Source organism: Amia ocellicauda, chromosome 2, assembly GCF_036373705.1.
Source record: "Amia ocellicauda isolate fAmiCal2 chromosome 2, fAmiCal2.hap1, whole genome shotgun sequence".
NCBI lineage: Eukaryota > Metazoa > Chordata > Actinopteri > Amiiformes > Amiidae > Amia > Amia ocellicauda.
In genome coordinates, this window is record NC_089851.1 from 49,295,756 (window position 1) to 49,313,616 (window position 17,861).

Sequence of the window (17,861 nt, forward strand, 5' to 3'; positions counted from 1 at the left end):
CAGGGATCAGTACTAGGGCCTTTGCTTTTTCTAATCTATATTAATGATCTGGACTCTGGGATAGTTAGCAAACTTGTCAAATTTGCAGACGATACTGAAATAGGTGGCTCAGCAGATACAATCTCGGCAGCACAGGCTATTCAAAGGGACTTAGATAACATTCAGTTATGGGCCGACATCTGGCAGATGAAATTCAATGTGGACAAGTGCAAGATAATACATGCAGGTAACAAAAATGTCCACTATAATTACACTGTGGGAGGAATAGAACTAGATGAAGTACCGCATGAGAAAGACCTAGGAGTCTACAGTGAGGGAAAAAAGTATTTGATCCCCTGTTGATTTTGTACGTTTGCCCACTGACAAAGAAATGATCAGTCTATAATTTTAATGGTAGGTGTATTTCAACAGTGAGAGACAGAATAACAACAAAACAATCCAGAAAAACGCATTTCAAAAAAGTTATAAATTGATTTGCATGTTAATGAGGGAAATAAGTATTTGACCCCTTCGACTTAGTACTTGGTGGCAAAACCCTTGTTGGCAATCACAGAGGTCAGACATTTCTTGTAGTTGGCCACCAGGTTTTCACACATCTCAGGAGGGATTTTGTCCCACTCCTCTTTGCAGATCCTCTCCAAGTCATTAAGGTTTCGAGGCTGACGTTTGGCAATTCGAACCTTCAGCTCCCTCCACAGATTTTCTATGGGATTAAGGTCTGGAGACTGGCTAGGCCACTCCAGGACCTTAATGTGCTTCTTCTTGAGCCACTCCTTTGTTGCCTTGGCTGTGTGTTTTGGGTCATTGTCATGCTGGAATACCCATCCACGACCCATTTTTAATGCCCTGGCTGAGGGAAGGAGGTTCTCACCCAAGATTTGACGGTACATGGCCCCGTCCATCGTCCCTTTGATGCGGTGCAGTTGTCCTGTCCCCTTAGCAGAAAAACACCCCCAAAGCATAATGTTTCCACCTCCATGTTTGACGGTGGGGATGGTGTTCTTGGGGTCATTCCTCCTCCTCCAAACACGGCGAGTTGAGTTGATGCCAAAGAGCTTGATTTTGGTCTCATCTGACCACAATTGTTTTCTTGGTGACTATGGTCCCAGCTGCCTTGAAATCATTAACAAGATCATGATCATTGAAACTCCACGAGGTGAGATCTTGCATGGAGCCCCAGACTGAGGGAGACTGACAGTTATTTTGTGTTTCTTCCATTTGCGAATAATCGCACCAACTGTTGTCACCTTCTCACCAAGCTGCTTGGCGATGGTCTTGTAGCCCATTCCAGCCTTGTGTAGGTCTACAATCTTGTCCCTGACATCCTTGTACAGCTCTTTGTTCTTGGCCATGGTGGAGAGTTTGGAATCTGATTGATTGATTGCTTCTGTGGACAGGTGTCTTTCATACAGGTAACGAGCTGAGATTAGGAGCAGTCCCTTTAAGAGAGTGCTCCTAATCTCAGCTCGTTACCTGTATAAAAGACACCTGGGAGCCACAAATCTTGTTGATTGATAGGGGATCAAATACTTATTTCCCTCATTAACATGTAAATCAATTTATAACTTTTTTGAAATGCATTTTTCTGGATTTTTTTGTTGTTATTCTGTCTCTCACTGTTAAAATACACCTACCATTAAAATTATAGACTGATCATTTCTTTGTCAGTGGGCAAACGTACAAAATCAGCAGGGGATCAAATACTTTTTTCCCTCACTGTATATGAACTCCTCACTTTCTCCATCCAAACAATGTGGGGAAGCAATAAAAAAGGGAAACAGAATGCTAGGGTATATTTTTTGACAATAGTAGAATTTAAAACAAGGGAAGTAATGTTAAGACTGTATAATGCGCTAGTTAGAGCTCATCTGGATACTGTGTACAGTTCTGGGCTCCACACTTCAAGAAGGATATCGCTGCTCTAGAGGCAGCTCAGACGAGAGCTACCAGACTTATTCCAGGTCTGAAGGGAATGTCCTACTCGGAGAGACTGAGGGAACTGAACCTTTTCACCCTGGAACAGAGGAGACTACGTGGGGACTTGATCCAAGTCTTCAAAATCATGAAGGGCATTGACCACATCAAACCAGAGGAGCTTTTCCAGATCAGCAGGGACACATGCACCCGGGGACACAAATGGAAATTGGGGTACAAGGCATTCAAGACAGAAAACAAGAGACACTTCTTTACACAGAGAGTAGTCACAATCTGGAACAAACTCTCCAGCAATGTGGTAGATGCTGAAAATTTGGGAACATTTAAAAATAGACTGGATAGGATCTTTGGATCACTTAGTTATTAATGGACACCAATCTTGTCAAAAACAAAAATTGAACACATTTTACATTTTATAGTTCATATTTGGTATGTTTGTTCAGTTCATGAATAGCACAGTGCTGTTGTAGACGACCTGATAAAAAGACTGATGAGAATGCCCACACCAACAGCTCACTGTAGAACCATCCAAAGCAAAGCAGCCCACCTGGTATTGCTCACTGACTATTACCATACTGATACTTTTTTATTTGTTTTGTCCAGACTCCTTGTGGACTACCTGATGGGGAGACAAACAAATGTATATCTCTGGTCTACTTAACAATGCTTTTTTATACCGTTTTGAACTAATTGATGTAGAATACAAAAATGTTCAGAAATTGCATATTCTATATTTGATGTATTACAATATATATATATATATATATATATATGTATATATGTATATATATGTACATATATTGTAATACATCAGATATATATATATATATATATATATATATATAAATGGATTTGGAAGAAGCTGTGACTATCCAACACAGTTTTGTCTACCTGATGTTTTTGTTTTATGTTTATCAAAAAAGGTGATAGTTTGTATGCACTTAAATGTGGATAGAGAAAACATGCCTATATTTGGTCTGTATACAAAAAAATCCACACCAAAACTATAATCTGACTAAGGCCCACAACAAAATACACAAACAAAAGAATAATAATGAACCAATACCACCATCAATAATCCATTTTGGAACCTCACTTCATCTCTGGGAAAACTCTGCAACCCATTGAATCCTTCTTATTAAGGTAACTCACAGTTTCCCAGCAAGGTGGAGAAAGCTGTTTTGTATTTTGTTTTTCACTTAGAACCTGAAGACAAGAACCTCTTGTTGTCAAGTATCCTGAAATGGGAGGATGTACGAGATGAATAGATGGATTCTCTGAAAGTGGGCCTTTCAACAACGAACATCTGAAGCGGACCGGCGATAATTGGGAGAGAGACGAGTGGAGAAGGAAGGGCTGGAGTTCAGGGCTTACCTTCTGAGTGTTTGGTTTGATACAGCGAACAAAGAAGGGGTTTGATGTACTGAGAGTGGACATCAGGGAATGCAAGGAGTTCTGAAAGGCAAGAAATACTTTTTCTTAGAAGGACTGGCACTCAAAGAAACAGCCAAAAAAACACACTGATCTCTCTTCTTCCAGCGTTATTATATTCAACCGAGACAAAATTCCATCTAAAGAAACACAGTGAAGCAGCTGACTGTTGATATTGCTCCTGCTTAGATTTGTATAGTTCTTTAAGGAACAAAATATGTAAATAATATTGGAGTCTCCAGGCTCTAACCAAGAGTGGCAGAAGTTCAGATCAGATTGTATTCTGTTTTTACTGAGCAAGATACCTATGTAGCACCTGGTTTTAAAGGGATTATGATCTCCCTTTAATCTCAGACACTGCAGAAAGGACTCCAACAACAGAGGACAGCTCAGTCTAGAATTCCCCCCTATAATTCTTAGGCGAAAAAGCACATAAAGGCAGGAGAGATTTAATACAAAATTCACAGTGGGGTGCAGACATGCTTGTTTTGTTTCCTAAACCGCTCAGTCTAAACAGAAAAGGTGATAAATTGGTTGATGTTAAGCCCAGCTGTGTTCCATTGAAGGAATGGCTTTGAGCTGCCGTTTGCAGTGTTCTGGCCTGTCACACACAGGAAGCCTGTTCCTCCACTGACCTTGAACTGAGAGCTGACCGTGGGCCTCTTGTGTTTGGAGCCACATTTCAGAGTGTCCTGACTGTTGCGGCTGGAGACGTGCTCGAACAGGTCATACACAAAATCCAACCTGCAACAAAGAACACACAAAATTAATATATGCATTAATTATCAATAACTGATTTAACTAACCAGTACAGGGACATGGCAGGGAGCTGGGTCTGTGGAGATCAGGCTGAAGTGATCGTACTGCTCATGTCTTCTTCTGTACTCCTGCCTGCAGTAAGCAATACAGTAAGATACAGTAAGCAATATATAAGGTCTTACATCCTAGATTGTAAAAGCTGATAATCTAGGATGTAAGACCTTATATATTGCTTACCGTATCTCGTATACACTTATGTAAATTCTAAATTTGTAAAATGTATTATGCCTGAACTGCACTGCATTATTGCACTGTATTGCTCTTATATTTTGTAAGTTGCCCTGGACGAGGACGTCTGCTAAGAAATAAACAATAATAATAATAATAATGGTGAGCTGGAGCCCAACTCACCGGGCACACTGCATGGGACACCACAAGGGCAGGCAGGAGTGCAGAGAAGACATGAGCAGTATGATCAGTTCAACCTGATCTCCACAGACCCAACCTCCTGCAGCTACAACAGACCAGTTCCCACTTCCCACCGATTCTCCTTATGCTGCTAAGCCATCTGGATCAGCCTGCAGTATGGTTTAGCACGGTTCATTTCAGAAAATACTTGTGTAATGTTTCAGTTCAAGATCAAGTTCAGTACCTGCCTTGAGAGACCAGGAAAGGTTTGTTCGGGGAGATCTTTACTTAATTGTAACACTTAATAGTATTCGAAAAGTGGCAATATACTCATTGTACAGAGGTCAGAATCACAGAGTTCCAGCGTCTGCTCAAGTCACACCTGTTCAGACTGTACCTGCAATAACGCAGCATAATCTCCTGGACATCTCAGCACTCTTGCTCTGGTGCTCTTTCATAGTAAATTATGCTCCCTCCTGCTCCTGATTACTTGTGTATCTTTGGCATTTTTATAATTTTACTGTAACTTCTCCTGTTCCAATGCCTACCTCACCCCTTAGCACATACCAGGGACAGAACACTATTATGTTGGCACTTGTTAGCACATTTGTACTAGGATGTATGCTTATTGTATTTTGCACTGATTTTATTTGCTGCACTTTGTAATGTGATGAAAATGTTTCTTGTGAATACTGTAAATTGCCCTGGGTAAGGGCCTCTGCTAATAAATTAATAATAATACAGGAAATTCTTGCTTTCAGGCAAACAATGTTTTTTCGAATTGCTGTACAGCAGGGCAATAGCCGTCAGTTTCACTTATAGCTATGTATACCTCTACCTTTGTTGACAAGAACCTTTGTACAAAACATGCTAAAAACAATAAACAAGAAAAAAAACATATCTGTACAGATGCATAAGGAAACATTATTCACAGACCTGCTTTCTCTCAACAGGTTCAAAACATCATCTCTGAATGAGTCTCGGTTCTTCTCGAGGATTCCCCTTACATCGTATACGACCTGCGCAGACAGACAAAAAAAACAACAACATTGGTATCATCAGTTAAAAGTACCAGAACCCTGATGCAGCAGCAAAAGGAAAATCCACCTCTTATTGAACCGAGTGCTACATATGTCAAGTGGATTAACTAGCAATTGGAGAAAAAGACCAGAGCTATAGTAGGGTGATCAGGGGATCTGACTGCCATCTTCTGCAGGATATTCTCTAGATTGTTGAAAGATTTGCATCTGATGGTCATGTCAAAAAACAGTCACTGGTGCATTCCTCAAGCTTCCATCATGCATTTTCTTCAAATAACCATCCCTTTCTTCTTCTTGACCCAAGTACAGACGTCTACAAATAACTTAATAGACGGTTCAGCAGATACCTCTCCGGCGTAGTGCCTCACTCCAAAATAATGGATGGCTACCCGAGGCTTCACGTAGAAAGGGTTTTGCTGGAATGACAAAATTAATAAATAAATAAATAAATAGATAGATAGATAGATAGATAGATACAAATTGATTGTTACATTGGCTGCACAGTGTATAGTTTTTAAGGCCTGCATCCCAAGCTTAACATAATATTAACTATATACATGAAATAACATGCCTAAGGTGTTCATTCACTGCTATCATTTATACTACACCTCCTTACTTGCAAACCCTGAAAACCATGTTATGTGAGCGAGTCTCAATTTCCAAGACATGAGTGCCTGGGTATTGTTATGAGGAACTGCGTTAGCAAACAAGTAGGTTGATGCCGTGTCAGCAGAACACGTACCGAATGCTGGCTGTGCAGTTTTTCCAGCAATGTCCCATCAGTGGCCTTCGGAAAGTGGCTCTCTTCATTAATTAGTGCCAAGAGTCCCAATTTCTACAAAAACAAAGCACATAAAAGGTGAAACACAGAAGAACTGGCATAGACTATAGTTAGTATGCATTCATTATAACTGGAAATCACAAGCAAACAAATAGGGTGGCACCTGATTTAACAAAGTCAAGTGATACTCACCATGCCTTGTGCAAAACAAATCACAACTGTTCAGTCACAGGTCAAAACACTGATTCAGTGTTATTATATTTCTTGGCAGGTGCCCTTACTCAGGGTGATTTGCATTTCTTACAATATATCACAATATTTGTTACATACAATTATCCATTTAAACAGCTATTGTTTATTTTTTTATTGGAGCATTCTAGGTAAAATACCTTGCTCAAGGGTACAACAGCAGTGTCCCCCACCTTGGACTGAATCCACGACCCTCTCAGGAGTCCAGAGCCCTAACCATTAGCCCACACTGCTGCCCCTGTTCAATTCACTGCTTCTCAACATCAACAACATTTATTACCTTTTCAATCAGGTCCAAACATTCTCCGTTGTCCATCCAGTTTATATTATCCCAAACCAGCCCTTCCCTGGCAAGATAAAACACAAAGGACTGAATACACAGGCATGACAGTCCTTGCCTGTACCTGGGCAATCGCCATCCTGTCTTTCCATGGTAATATCAGGTAAGTTGTAAGTAATGGTAAGTAATCAGCCATCTTTTGGGATCTGTATCTTTATAGACATTTAAAGTTAATGATTTCTAAAATTAAGTCGGAGCCCTTGAGGGCTGGCTAGTGTACTTGGCCACTTTGGGTCACCTGTTAAATCCGATTCGAGGTCTGAGATTTTAGCTCAATTGCAGAATCTGACCAAAGCTATTAGATTGTGTGTGGGGGTATCTCTGAAAAAACCTAGAAAGACAGAAGACATGTTTCAGATATTGACCAGAGAATTGAAATAGCTTTTTGATGATTGACAATCTGTGTAGTACTACACTGTAACATTATTATTATTAGTTCTGCTGTCTGCCCTCTGTACTGCAATACATCAAACCAGTTCTGTTGTGGCCTAACACAACACTAATTCAATGTTCAATGAATTGTGTTTCAAAACAAATAGCATATTAGAATAGCCCATCTTCAAATGGGAGGCATTTTTTATTCTGTGAGTTTGTCCTAATTTATTTAAGTGGATTCTGTAATTATAGTTTAAACTCTAATCAAAATTTTTAAATTGGATCTCACATAAGGATATTTCATTTACTTGCAGTGAACAGGCATTCATCATATCACCAATAAAAGTGTCACACTGACATTTAGCTATGCCATGATTAATTATTACACACAAGGACAGAACTTATTAGGGAAATACTGCCCTTTATAATAACCAAGTTTCGACTGACATAATTAAGTTATAACTCCTTTGGGAACTTAATAAATTATTATTTCAATGCATGTTTACTTACAGCTGTATTTAAAATGTATGATTACACATGACATGCATTTAAATATTCTTTGTATTACTATTTTATCTAAGTTATTCTGTTTTATTAAGGTGTGGACATATTGTATTAAGTACCAGCTATTAAGCTTGTAGGATGGCTTAAAAGTACTGCAGTGTGTTTCTTTGTTTTTCTGAGAATGGAATGCCAAGATTTTCATCACATCATCATAATGTAGTAGATTTGAAGCATAATAAAATTATATTAAAAAAATAAATATCTACTTAGTTTCCTGACTCAAGGCAGTTTCACTACACTGTAATGCCAAGTGTGTCAAATATGCTACATCAATTTTGGAAAGCCATAATGTCAAGTTCTATAACTTTATTTCCTTTAAATAACCATTGTGGCATATGTGCAAAATCTGTGCTGCCATCACAGGACAGGAAATGGTCCTTGCCTGAATTTTAAATGGGAACCAAGTTGTTATCCCTCACCAAGGATGTGTCCATATTATTATTATTATTATTTTTATTTCTTGGCAGACGCCCTTATCCAGGGCGACTTACAACATAAGTCCATATGGCGCTATACCTCTCATTCAAAATCTCTTTAAAACTGAGCACTGCTGAGTGTCGATGTAATTTTAGTAATTCCGATAACTGAAGGAGTAAAGGAAGGACTTTTCACAAATTAGAATTTTCATTTTACTGTGCTTTTTACTGTTTCACTGATTTATGCATATCAGACAGAATACAGTGGGAACTAGTAGAAGAACTGTAAATGTTCTCATTGAGTGTATATATCTTACATTTGGCAGTTTTAGTAGATCAAATTCTCTCTAGATTAACTGTGTAGTTGTTTTCAGATTTCAATACATTCTCAACCACATTTGACAGGATAACACAGGTATATTTTGACTACTCTTATGATGATGATGATAAAGGTAAAATGAATGTGCTACTACAAAATGTAAGCAGAAACGACAGTAATTTGTCCACATAACAGGTTCAGTAAAAATATAGATAAGTAAACCCACAAAACAACATGGACTTCCTTCCTCTTTCATCCATATGGAGTGCATAAATAACAATGATAATAATAATAATAATTATTATTATTATCATAATAATGTTTTGTTATTAGTGGTTCTCTGTTCTTTGTTTATTGATTTAGTTTGTTTAATCAGAAATGTTGTTTTTTGTTTTGTTTTTTGTATGGCTGGTTATTACTAGGTTTTTCTCATGCAATAAAATGCATACAAATTATAAAACCGCACATGAGTTCTCGAGTGACTGAGCGCTTTATCATACTCTTCCAAAGTACTCGCCTGCAAATCTTCTAGGGATACTGATAAACTGTAAATCCTCTGGATTTGACAGTGATGAAGTTTTTTTTAAGATTTTTTTTTTTTTTTCTCAATCACTGGGTCTTAGTAAAACAGCACTGGTATAATAGCAGATATAAGACAGATTGGGACAAAAAGAGAAAAGACGACGATAGAGGGTGGCTTTTGAGATGAGACACAAATGTGCCCTTGAAGTAAGAAAATACAGGAAACAGTCAACAGCGCCACACTTACTTGTTATATTCAAGTTGCTCCAAAGAAAATATATGCTTGTTGAAATATTCCTGCAGTTTCTCATTTGCATAGTTTATGTTGAACTGTTCGAAACGATTGATCTGTGAATAGAGACGGGTTCATGATGAGATAAAAAGCTGGCACCTTTGATCTCCATCTCAACTGTTACACTCTGAACAGTTGCTTTGCCTATTCTACATATTCCCTCTGCAATAGCAATTTATAATGAACAACCATTTTTATTTTATTTTCCCTCAACATTTCTGTTGTTTTTCTGACCCACCTCAAAGTTTTCAAATCCGAATATGTCCAGGATGCCTATGGATCTGAAGTCTTCTTTGCCTCTTATTCTGCTGTTGAGTTTCCTTATGATCCATGTAAAGCATTGGGAATAAAGTGCCATCGCCATTGAGTCCCTGGAGTCCACAGCCTGGAAGGGAAATGCTGCCATTTAAACAGTGTCTTGACAGCAACAGTGAACTGACAACAAAGTCAAGAGAGTGGGCTTACCTATTTGTCACAGTGGGATGGCTACCATTTTTAAAAACTGACTAAATAAATGAGGGGGGGAAAAGCTTTGAAACATTTAAGGGTGGTAATTATTTTTTCATGGTATCAAGATGGTATTAAGCATCATTTAAGGTGTTATCAGTTAATCTCTCTAATTGTGATTGCGCCAATTGAACTGTGTCAGTTGCACAATGTGTATTGTTTTGTTGTGCATCTTGGTTCTCTGCTGTGTTGGTATAAGACTAATAGCCAGGCGGTCGATCTGAATGAGAAGGTGCCCTGAGCTCATTAACCCATCTGAATAAAGGGCTTGATGTGTTCAACCCTCACACAGGTGGAAATGGCTCTTGGCGAAGGGCATGCAACTGACAGCCACCATGAAGCAGACAACAGTCAGTCTCACCTGCTCCACAGAGAGAGGTGTGGAGATCTCCTCGCCACGGAGGATCATGGACCTGTGTGTGAGGACTTCGGCCAGCTGCACTGAGTCCAGCCCAAGCAGCTCTGAGGCTCTTCCCAAAGCTGTGAAGTGGAAAAAGCACCAGCATTACCATAGGATTGTGACCAGCTAGGTATCTATGTACACTTGTAGCTTCAAAAGCCCATTCGAGTCCGGTTCTTTTAGGATTAAGTGCGTCTTCTACAAATTCAGATCTGGGAGAAAACTGCTTCTGATGAAACCTGACGATTCATTACTTCATGCATGGGAACAGATCATTGACTTCAGTTATAGCGCAATTTGAGGTCATCTGAATGGTAAGCAGTGAAGTGACGGCAGCTTCCTACCTGCTTCTTCAACAGGCCGGAGTGTGCCTTGTTTACATTCCCCCTGTGCCCGTACCTAATTTGTGAATTCAACTAACCATTCACTTAACTGTACCTGAACCAGTGTAACTGAAGCCTGATTTTAATACAGGGGATTATTTTAAGCAGTGGGAGGCAATTCCAGGCCTCAAGGGCCTAAGTAGTTTCTGGTAATTGAAGTAATTATTAGGATAAGTGAAGTCACCTGTTTATTCCAGGTCTTATTCAGTTGCTAATTGGAAAGGTACCTATAAAACCTGCAGGAACCTTGCCCCTGAGGACTCAAATTACCCACTCGTAATTTAAAGAGACCGATATACATTGTATATAGGTTTAAGGAGACCAATGAATACCGTATACAGCAGGAAACTTGCCCCTTGGGAACTGGATTTGTGAAACGCAACAAAACCGATCTCACCCAATCCATACAAGCAGCCACTCTGCCACACCCACAGGATTTTATGCCATGCCAGAAATAGCATCCTGGCTGTCACCAAGGGGTGTTTAGACTCACCCGATTTTGAGGAGACCTGAGCCCCCCCGGCCGTCATGAACTCGATGTTCCCTATGTGAAGAATCCCTGCCAGCAGTCGCAGAGTCTCCTGGATGTTTTCCCGGCTGAACTGCATTATCTTCATGGCGTTCTGCAGGGAAGGAGACAGGGCACAGTCAGGGACTCCAAGGCCAGCAGCAGTCAGCCAGGGTTCATGTACAGTGGTTGAAAACGGGAAGGAGTGGGAAGGACACAGGACAAAGTCTGACACAAATCAACAGGAATATTGATATGATATATACCAGGGCCTATTTCTTTACAGGTCTATTTTAGAAATACATCCTAGTTAATTACTGTTAAACACATAGGAAACAGGGTGCCCATACTGACCCCTGTCCACTGCCAAAAGTGCCTACAACGGGCACATGAGCATCAGAACTGGACCATGGAGCAATGGAAGAAGGTGGCCTGGTCTGATGAATCACGAGTTCAAGGTGTTGACTTGGCCTCCAAATTCCCCAGATCTCAATCCAATCGAGCATCTGTGGGATGTGCTGGACAAACAAGTCCGAACCATGGAGGCCCTACCTCGCAACTTACAGGACTTAAAGGATCTGCTGCTAACGTCTTGGTGCCAGATACCACAGCACACTTTCAGAGGTCTAGTGGAGTCCATGCCTCAACAGGTCAGGGGACCTACACAATATTAGGCAGGTGGTCATAATGTTATGGCTAATCGGTGTGTATATATATATATATTTATATATATATATATTTTTTTTTAACCAGTACTAGTGCTTTGGCAACACAATTATTTGGCTTCACCATAAAACCAGTTTGTGAAGTACAAAGTCAGTGATTACTCTTCACCAATTACAAAAATTCACCAAAGCTCATTAGATAGGCCACACAACAAGGATACAATGGGGCCTTACCAGCACTTGCTCAAAAGTGTCTTTGTCATTGATGGTCTTGTCTGCCACGCACCCAGACTGCTTCAGGTAATAGTAGCTTTCAGGGTGAGATAAATGGAAGGCTTCTGCAAAACAAAAAAAACAAAAACCCAACATTAGCATTTTCAATGTAGCTTCCTCTCTCCTACGGACAACAACGAAAAGAAAAGTACAACACTTTATACATGCTTCCAGATAAGGCAACAAGCAAATTCAGGGGTACCTAGTCATAATTTATAACATTACATTACATTATTTGTCATTTAGCAGACACTCTTATCCAGGGCGACTTACATTTGTACCCATTTATACAGTTGGGCATTTCACTGGAGCAATCTAAGTGAAGTAAAGTGAAGTACCTTGCTCAAGGGTACAACAGCACTGCCCCACCCAGTATTTGAACCCACAACCTTCCAGTTATGAGTCCAGAGCCCTAATCTCTACTCCTGTATATAAGACATGTCCCTTCAGAAAAATCTGAAATTGACTTCCTTATAATGATTATTGTGCCCTCATTGCCCCAGGCTGTAGCCCTTGTTCTCTACCGGTGTAGTGAGCCACACTCTCCCGTTCACCTCATCAGCCTCACCTTTCTGCTCTGTGTTTGTTCCTGCCAGCAGAGCATAGAATATGTGATAGTTCCTCTCGCCTGGGTTCTGACGCACCACTCGGTTCTGCACAGAAAAAGCAAATGCAGCTGAGTACCTACTGGACTGGAATTCATTATTAAATTATGGAATGGAAAAACAAGATCAACTGGGATAAAGGTCAAAGAATGAAGCTCACCTTCTCTAATAAATCTGCAGATGGAAAGGCGCAAGTTAAGGCTGACAACGACGACAAGATAAAAAATATATACTTTCAAACATTCTTGTGTTTATGCAAAGTGTAGAGATAGGACACAACTCGAGATTATGAAAACCCAAAAGACCTCATTAAATTCTTTGCCTGTCCAGCAACTACCCACTATAACCTCTTCATCCTAAAACCAAACTCTGAAACCTATCATCAGCACATCATTGTACAAATGTACTGTAACTCCATCTTGCTCCCTGGCAGAATTCCATAAGTCTGGAACAATTTATATTTGTTATACTGACGATTAACTATTTTCAGACTTTCATATGGGACGGCACAGACGGACGGAAGTAATGCATTTGACACACATTGCAGACCCCTGCTTTCAATAATAAGTTAATGGTTCAAAGCGTGTCCTCTCTCCATAACAGGCCTGTTCCTGGAGGGGCCCAAGCACCTTCTGGTATTGTTCCTCTTGGCGTGCTCTGATTTACTCAGTCTCATTATTTTATTAGTTAGACATCCATGCCATTGTTCTAAGGTCCTTTACAGGTGATGGAAAAAATATTATTTTGATTCAAGGTGGCACTACCTGTAACATAATTTTCCACTTGTACAGAAGTATTAAATTCATCCAGTCAAACAGGTTAAATCAGAACAATAAAGTGACTGAAGCCAGAAGAAGCACCGCATCCCTCCAGGAACTGACTTTAACCTACCTTTATTTTATATTTACCAAAAAAACATAACAAGAATCACCATTTGTGACCCCATTTATTTCTTGTGTGACCTCAAATTGAGTCACGACTCCAAGGCTGGGAACCATTGCTGTAACCTGTCAGGAAGAGCTGGGTTATTTGATAACAAAAGGATACAATCAACAATTTTCCCTCCCTGAATGTTCCCCTTCTGGCAGAAATTCAGCTGAACGAACTTCCCAAAGCGGCTGGAGTTGTTGTTGTAAACGGTCTTGGCATTTCCAAAGGCCTCCATGATTGGACTATGTGATTAAAAAGGAGACAATGCACAAAAACAAACAAATAAACAAAAACATACATGCATTAATCATCAATCATTTCAAATTGAATAAGCAATTACATTTTAATACAAATTAAATCCGGCAAATACTAAATGACTTAATAAATCTGAACTGTACTGTAAGTACAATAAAACTCAAAAGTTCACCCCATCTCAGCAGACTACAGTCATATAAAAGGATTCAGATTAACTGAATGACTTGACTGTGAGGTGTCATAATTAGTACAAAACTAATTATAATACTATATATGTATAAACAAAATACTATTAGAGTTGTAATTGTTTTAAGCCCCACAACTGTCCATTGTCCACAGGAAACTGTATTCAGAGAAAACAAAAAAACTTGTTTGGCGTTGGGGAGGTTTGTTTTAGGTTTGTGGCTGCTGGCCATTCCTTGTTGACATCCACTGAGGCAGTAAGAGGGAAACAAATACAAAAAACTAAAACTAAAAACATGGCACACCTGCTCTCCAAAAGGGCTTGCTCGACATGCGATGTCTTTTCTTTGGAGGTGGCTTCGAGGGAGTGCTGGCTCATCGCGGACAGGAACTTCAGGATCAGCTTGGTGCTTTCGGTCTTGCCGGCCCCACTTTCGCCGCTGAAATAAAAAAAAAACGGCAACATTTCTCAAATGTAGACGTGGCTGTGAAGAAGCTAAAGGCTTGTTTTGAAGACAGTGATTGGCAGTGGTGCTATCCCAGCCGGACACTAACAGCAGTGGTCTTTCCAGACAATACACCAGGAGCCGCATAGTTCTTGTAGGCCCACAGTCCTATAATTTGTACAGGTGATCCAGAGGTGATTCATTCTCAGAACTCAGAAAACACTACACGGTATCATATTTACTCAGAGTACAATCTGTCAAATGGTGTATTACTATTAGAATTGTATTTTAAACTACAATGAGAAGCCACTGTTTGTCAGCTTTCTTTACAGATAGTCTATAGAACAAAACATAAATACTATAGACTCAGTAGTATTTTAGTTCTGCTTCAAGTCAAAAACACCACCTTTATGTATGTGGGATCAAACGATGTATCAAATGGCATCAAATCAGTTTTAAAAACAAATCAGTCTGCAAAGGCCCAGACTGGCCACAAGAGGGCGGCTGTTGCTCAGTATAAAAACAACTAATAAGCCTTGGAAAAAGTTCAATGGAAAGGAAGGAAGTTATTGAAGAAAATACGTATCAATGCAATAGCACAAAATCCACCTTAAGCTTACTTTAATAACTGATATGATGATAACTTAAAACATAGTTTGGCAAGAATGAAATTGGGGGGAGGGGGACACCCTTTCCCAGGTCCGAGTCGTATTTTAGCTTTGATCTGATCAAATCGATGCACTTTTCTTGAAAGACCTTAAGGATCTATACATTTTCTAAGGGACCCATCACAAAAAAAAACATTTTCCTCTACACTAGATAGCATGTAATGCAAAGATGCTGAGTTGGAATGATGTGGAGCATAAATATGAAGGAAGAGCAAGATGCACAGATAGACAGATATGAGGCAGATGTGAGAGAGAGAATCCCTTCTTTAGAGTGCAGTAGCTGCCAAGCCCCATCTTAACGCCAGCTCCTCAGCCGCACAGCCTGACTGACACTGATCGTTCAGTCCTTCCACTCACGCAGCGCTCCTGTAATTGCCTTTCTTCTTGCCCAGCCACTGTCATCTCGGCTCAGGGCAGAGCGATTAGGGTCTAGCTGTGTGCCCTTGTCCAACTAACAGGATCGTTTTAAGCACTGTTATCCACTGGCCTCTATCTTCCCCTGCCCAACAGGGGGAAGTCACACAGGGGACTTGGGGCCTAAAAAGTATTGAATAAAATGTTACAACAAACTAATTAAGTAACTAAATTAAAGATCTAAAAAAACTTTAAAAAGTATCCAGTCTGAACTGACCCTTCAAAACCTGGGCCAACATCCTAACCCACAGTAATACCAGGGTATAGTTGTAGGGACATGGTATTAGTATTTTGTGTTAGTTTTTCTTCTGTTTATAAAGCTTGAACTATATGTTCAAAAGGCGTGGGGGTGTGTGGAGTAATGAGGTGTTGTGTGTTTAAGACAATGAAACAAAGATGTGTGTGTTTCATTATGTATATAGACAGCCTAGTATGTATTGATATAGAACAGCCAAGACTGTACCATTCCTAAAAGAAAAGATGTGTCACAACAATACAAGCTCTGTCATCACACACCACCAGTTTTGTATAGAACAAACTCTTTTTAGCATTGAAAAAGATATATATATATATATATATATATACACATACATACATAGGTTGTTTTTCAGTAGAGTTTATCAAATTATGACCAATTTGTAAACTTCAGGAACCCCAGGTCACGAGAGGCTGAGAAAACATCATCAAAATAAGCACAGGGCTTCACAAATACACGCTGGTATCTCTCCAGATCAGGAGCGCGTTATTGAATTAGGTCAAATGCGGACTTCTCCCTTTTTCCCCTCTTTCCAACCATTACCAGATGGGCCCAGAGTAGGCTCCACTCTCTGGAATGTGGTCTATAAAAATATTTATATTGAGCACAAGTTGGGGGTGGTGGAGGAGGCAGGAGAGAGAAAGTTACATTTAACACGACAGTCCTATAATGTGGTCTGCTTTCAGGGTTAAGAGATTTGATTTAAAAACGAGGTTGAAAGCAATTGCATAGGGACTTAACTATTATACTGTTCAATGAATATGACTATCATAGAAGGAGAACATGATAAGAATATGAAATAAAGAGCTCCAGGTACAGTTTTAAATGTCACTCTTTACAGACTCTGATTAGCACTAGACTTGCATTACCCACTGTAATTTTAGGTAGGGAAATCCAAGACTACTGCTAATCAAGGTCTGTGAAACCACCTATTAAAGTACAATTAGCTTTTAATGTTTTTTCTTCCCATTTTACTTCTATTGAATATTATAGAAATAAGCATGGAGGCATTTTGTGAGAAATAATTCTGCTGGAGCAAAGGAGGTGGATTTTAGGATTTCTAGTCACCTGAGATGGCACTTGCCATCTAGTCACTTGCGGTTCATAATGGGATGACAATTAAAAGCAACAGATATTCAAAATGAAGTGGAAATGTTGGGTCTCTGCTCTTGCAAAAGAGACCCATCAAGATTACTGCAAAGCATCAAACAAGGGATGAAGCCCACGGAAGAGACCAGGCCTCGGTCAGTGACAAACCATTAATTCCTGTCAGCTTTTTAAAACGCTTCCAGCCCGTCTTCTCTCCATTAGCAAACACTTGGAAATGGTGCATAAAATGGGTTACGGGGTGCTGAGAAAAAGCAAAGCTCTAATGTTCCATTTGGACAGAAAGAGCACACTCACACAGTGCTATCACAATAAAGGGTGAGTCCTTTCACAATGTGGCACTGTTTTTTTTGTTCCCCAGAAAGCATGTCAAGCACCTAAAGCTTGTTTGCAGAGTACAGCAGACTGGAGACACTCTGACATATTAAAGCATGGATCTCAAACTCTGGGGAGGCCACTGTGTCTTCTGGCTTTCGTTGCAACCCGATCTGATGAGCTGGACGAATTGAATACTGCTATACCAACCCGGGGTTATGTGTACTGTAGTTTACCATGAATCAAAAGAATATGCTAAGCCAAGGAAGATATATAAAAATCAACACACTTTAAAACAATGTAATGCATGCCTTGGTGGGAAAATATCTAGCTGGATTAAGTAAACAAGATTTCCAGCTGGAAACAAAACCAGAAGACGCTGCAGTCCTCTGCGAACTGAATTTACAGTTCCCTGCCACAAATGATTCTGCAAAATGTGTTTGGGGTGGGGGGACAGGGGGTAATTCACCGCTCACTGTGGCAGTATCACTAGTCTAAAAAATAAAATAAAATAA

The 17,861-nt window shown here is 39.8% G+C and overlaps 1 protein-coding gene across 1 annotated transcript in view; it reads right to left on the bottom strand.

The window, feature by feature from the left end:
* Positions 1–17,861, bottom strand: part of myo10 (myosin X) — a 132,191-nt gene that overhangs the window by 39,629 nt on the left and 74,701 nt on the right. The window contains exons 5-19 of the mRNA XM_066687486.1: positions 14,446–14,580; positions 13,820–13,944; positions 12,933–12,946; positions 12,736–12,820; positions 12,129–12,232; positions 11,215–11,344; positions 10,300–10,418; positions 9,670–9,816; positions 9,387–9,487; positions 6,884–6,950; positions 6,316–6,408; positions 5,921–5,989; positions 5,470–5,552; positions 4,002–4,110; positions 3,310–3,390 (exon numbers count right to left, since the gene is read on the bottom strand). Of these exons, the coding sequence (XP_066543583.1) occupies positions 3,310–3,390; positions 4,002–4,110; positions 5,470–5,552; positions 5,921–5,989; positions 6,316–6,408; positions 6,884–6,950; positions 9,387–9,487; positions 9,670–9,816; positions 10,300–10,418; positions 11,215–11,344; positions 12,129–12,232; positions 12,736–12,820; positions 12,933–12,946; positions 13,820–13,944; positions 14,446–14,580 (1,462 nt within the window). The remainder of the gene's footprint in view (positions 1–3,309; positions 3,391–4,001; positions 4,111–5,469; positions 5,553–5,920; positions 5,990–6,315; positions 6,409–6,883; positions 6,951–9,386; positions 9,488–9,669; positions 9,817–10,299; positions 10,419–11,214; positions 11,345–12,128; positions 12,233–12,735; positions 12,821–12,932; positions 12,947–13,819; positions 13,945–14,445; positions 14,581–17,861) is intronic.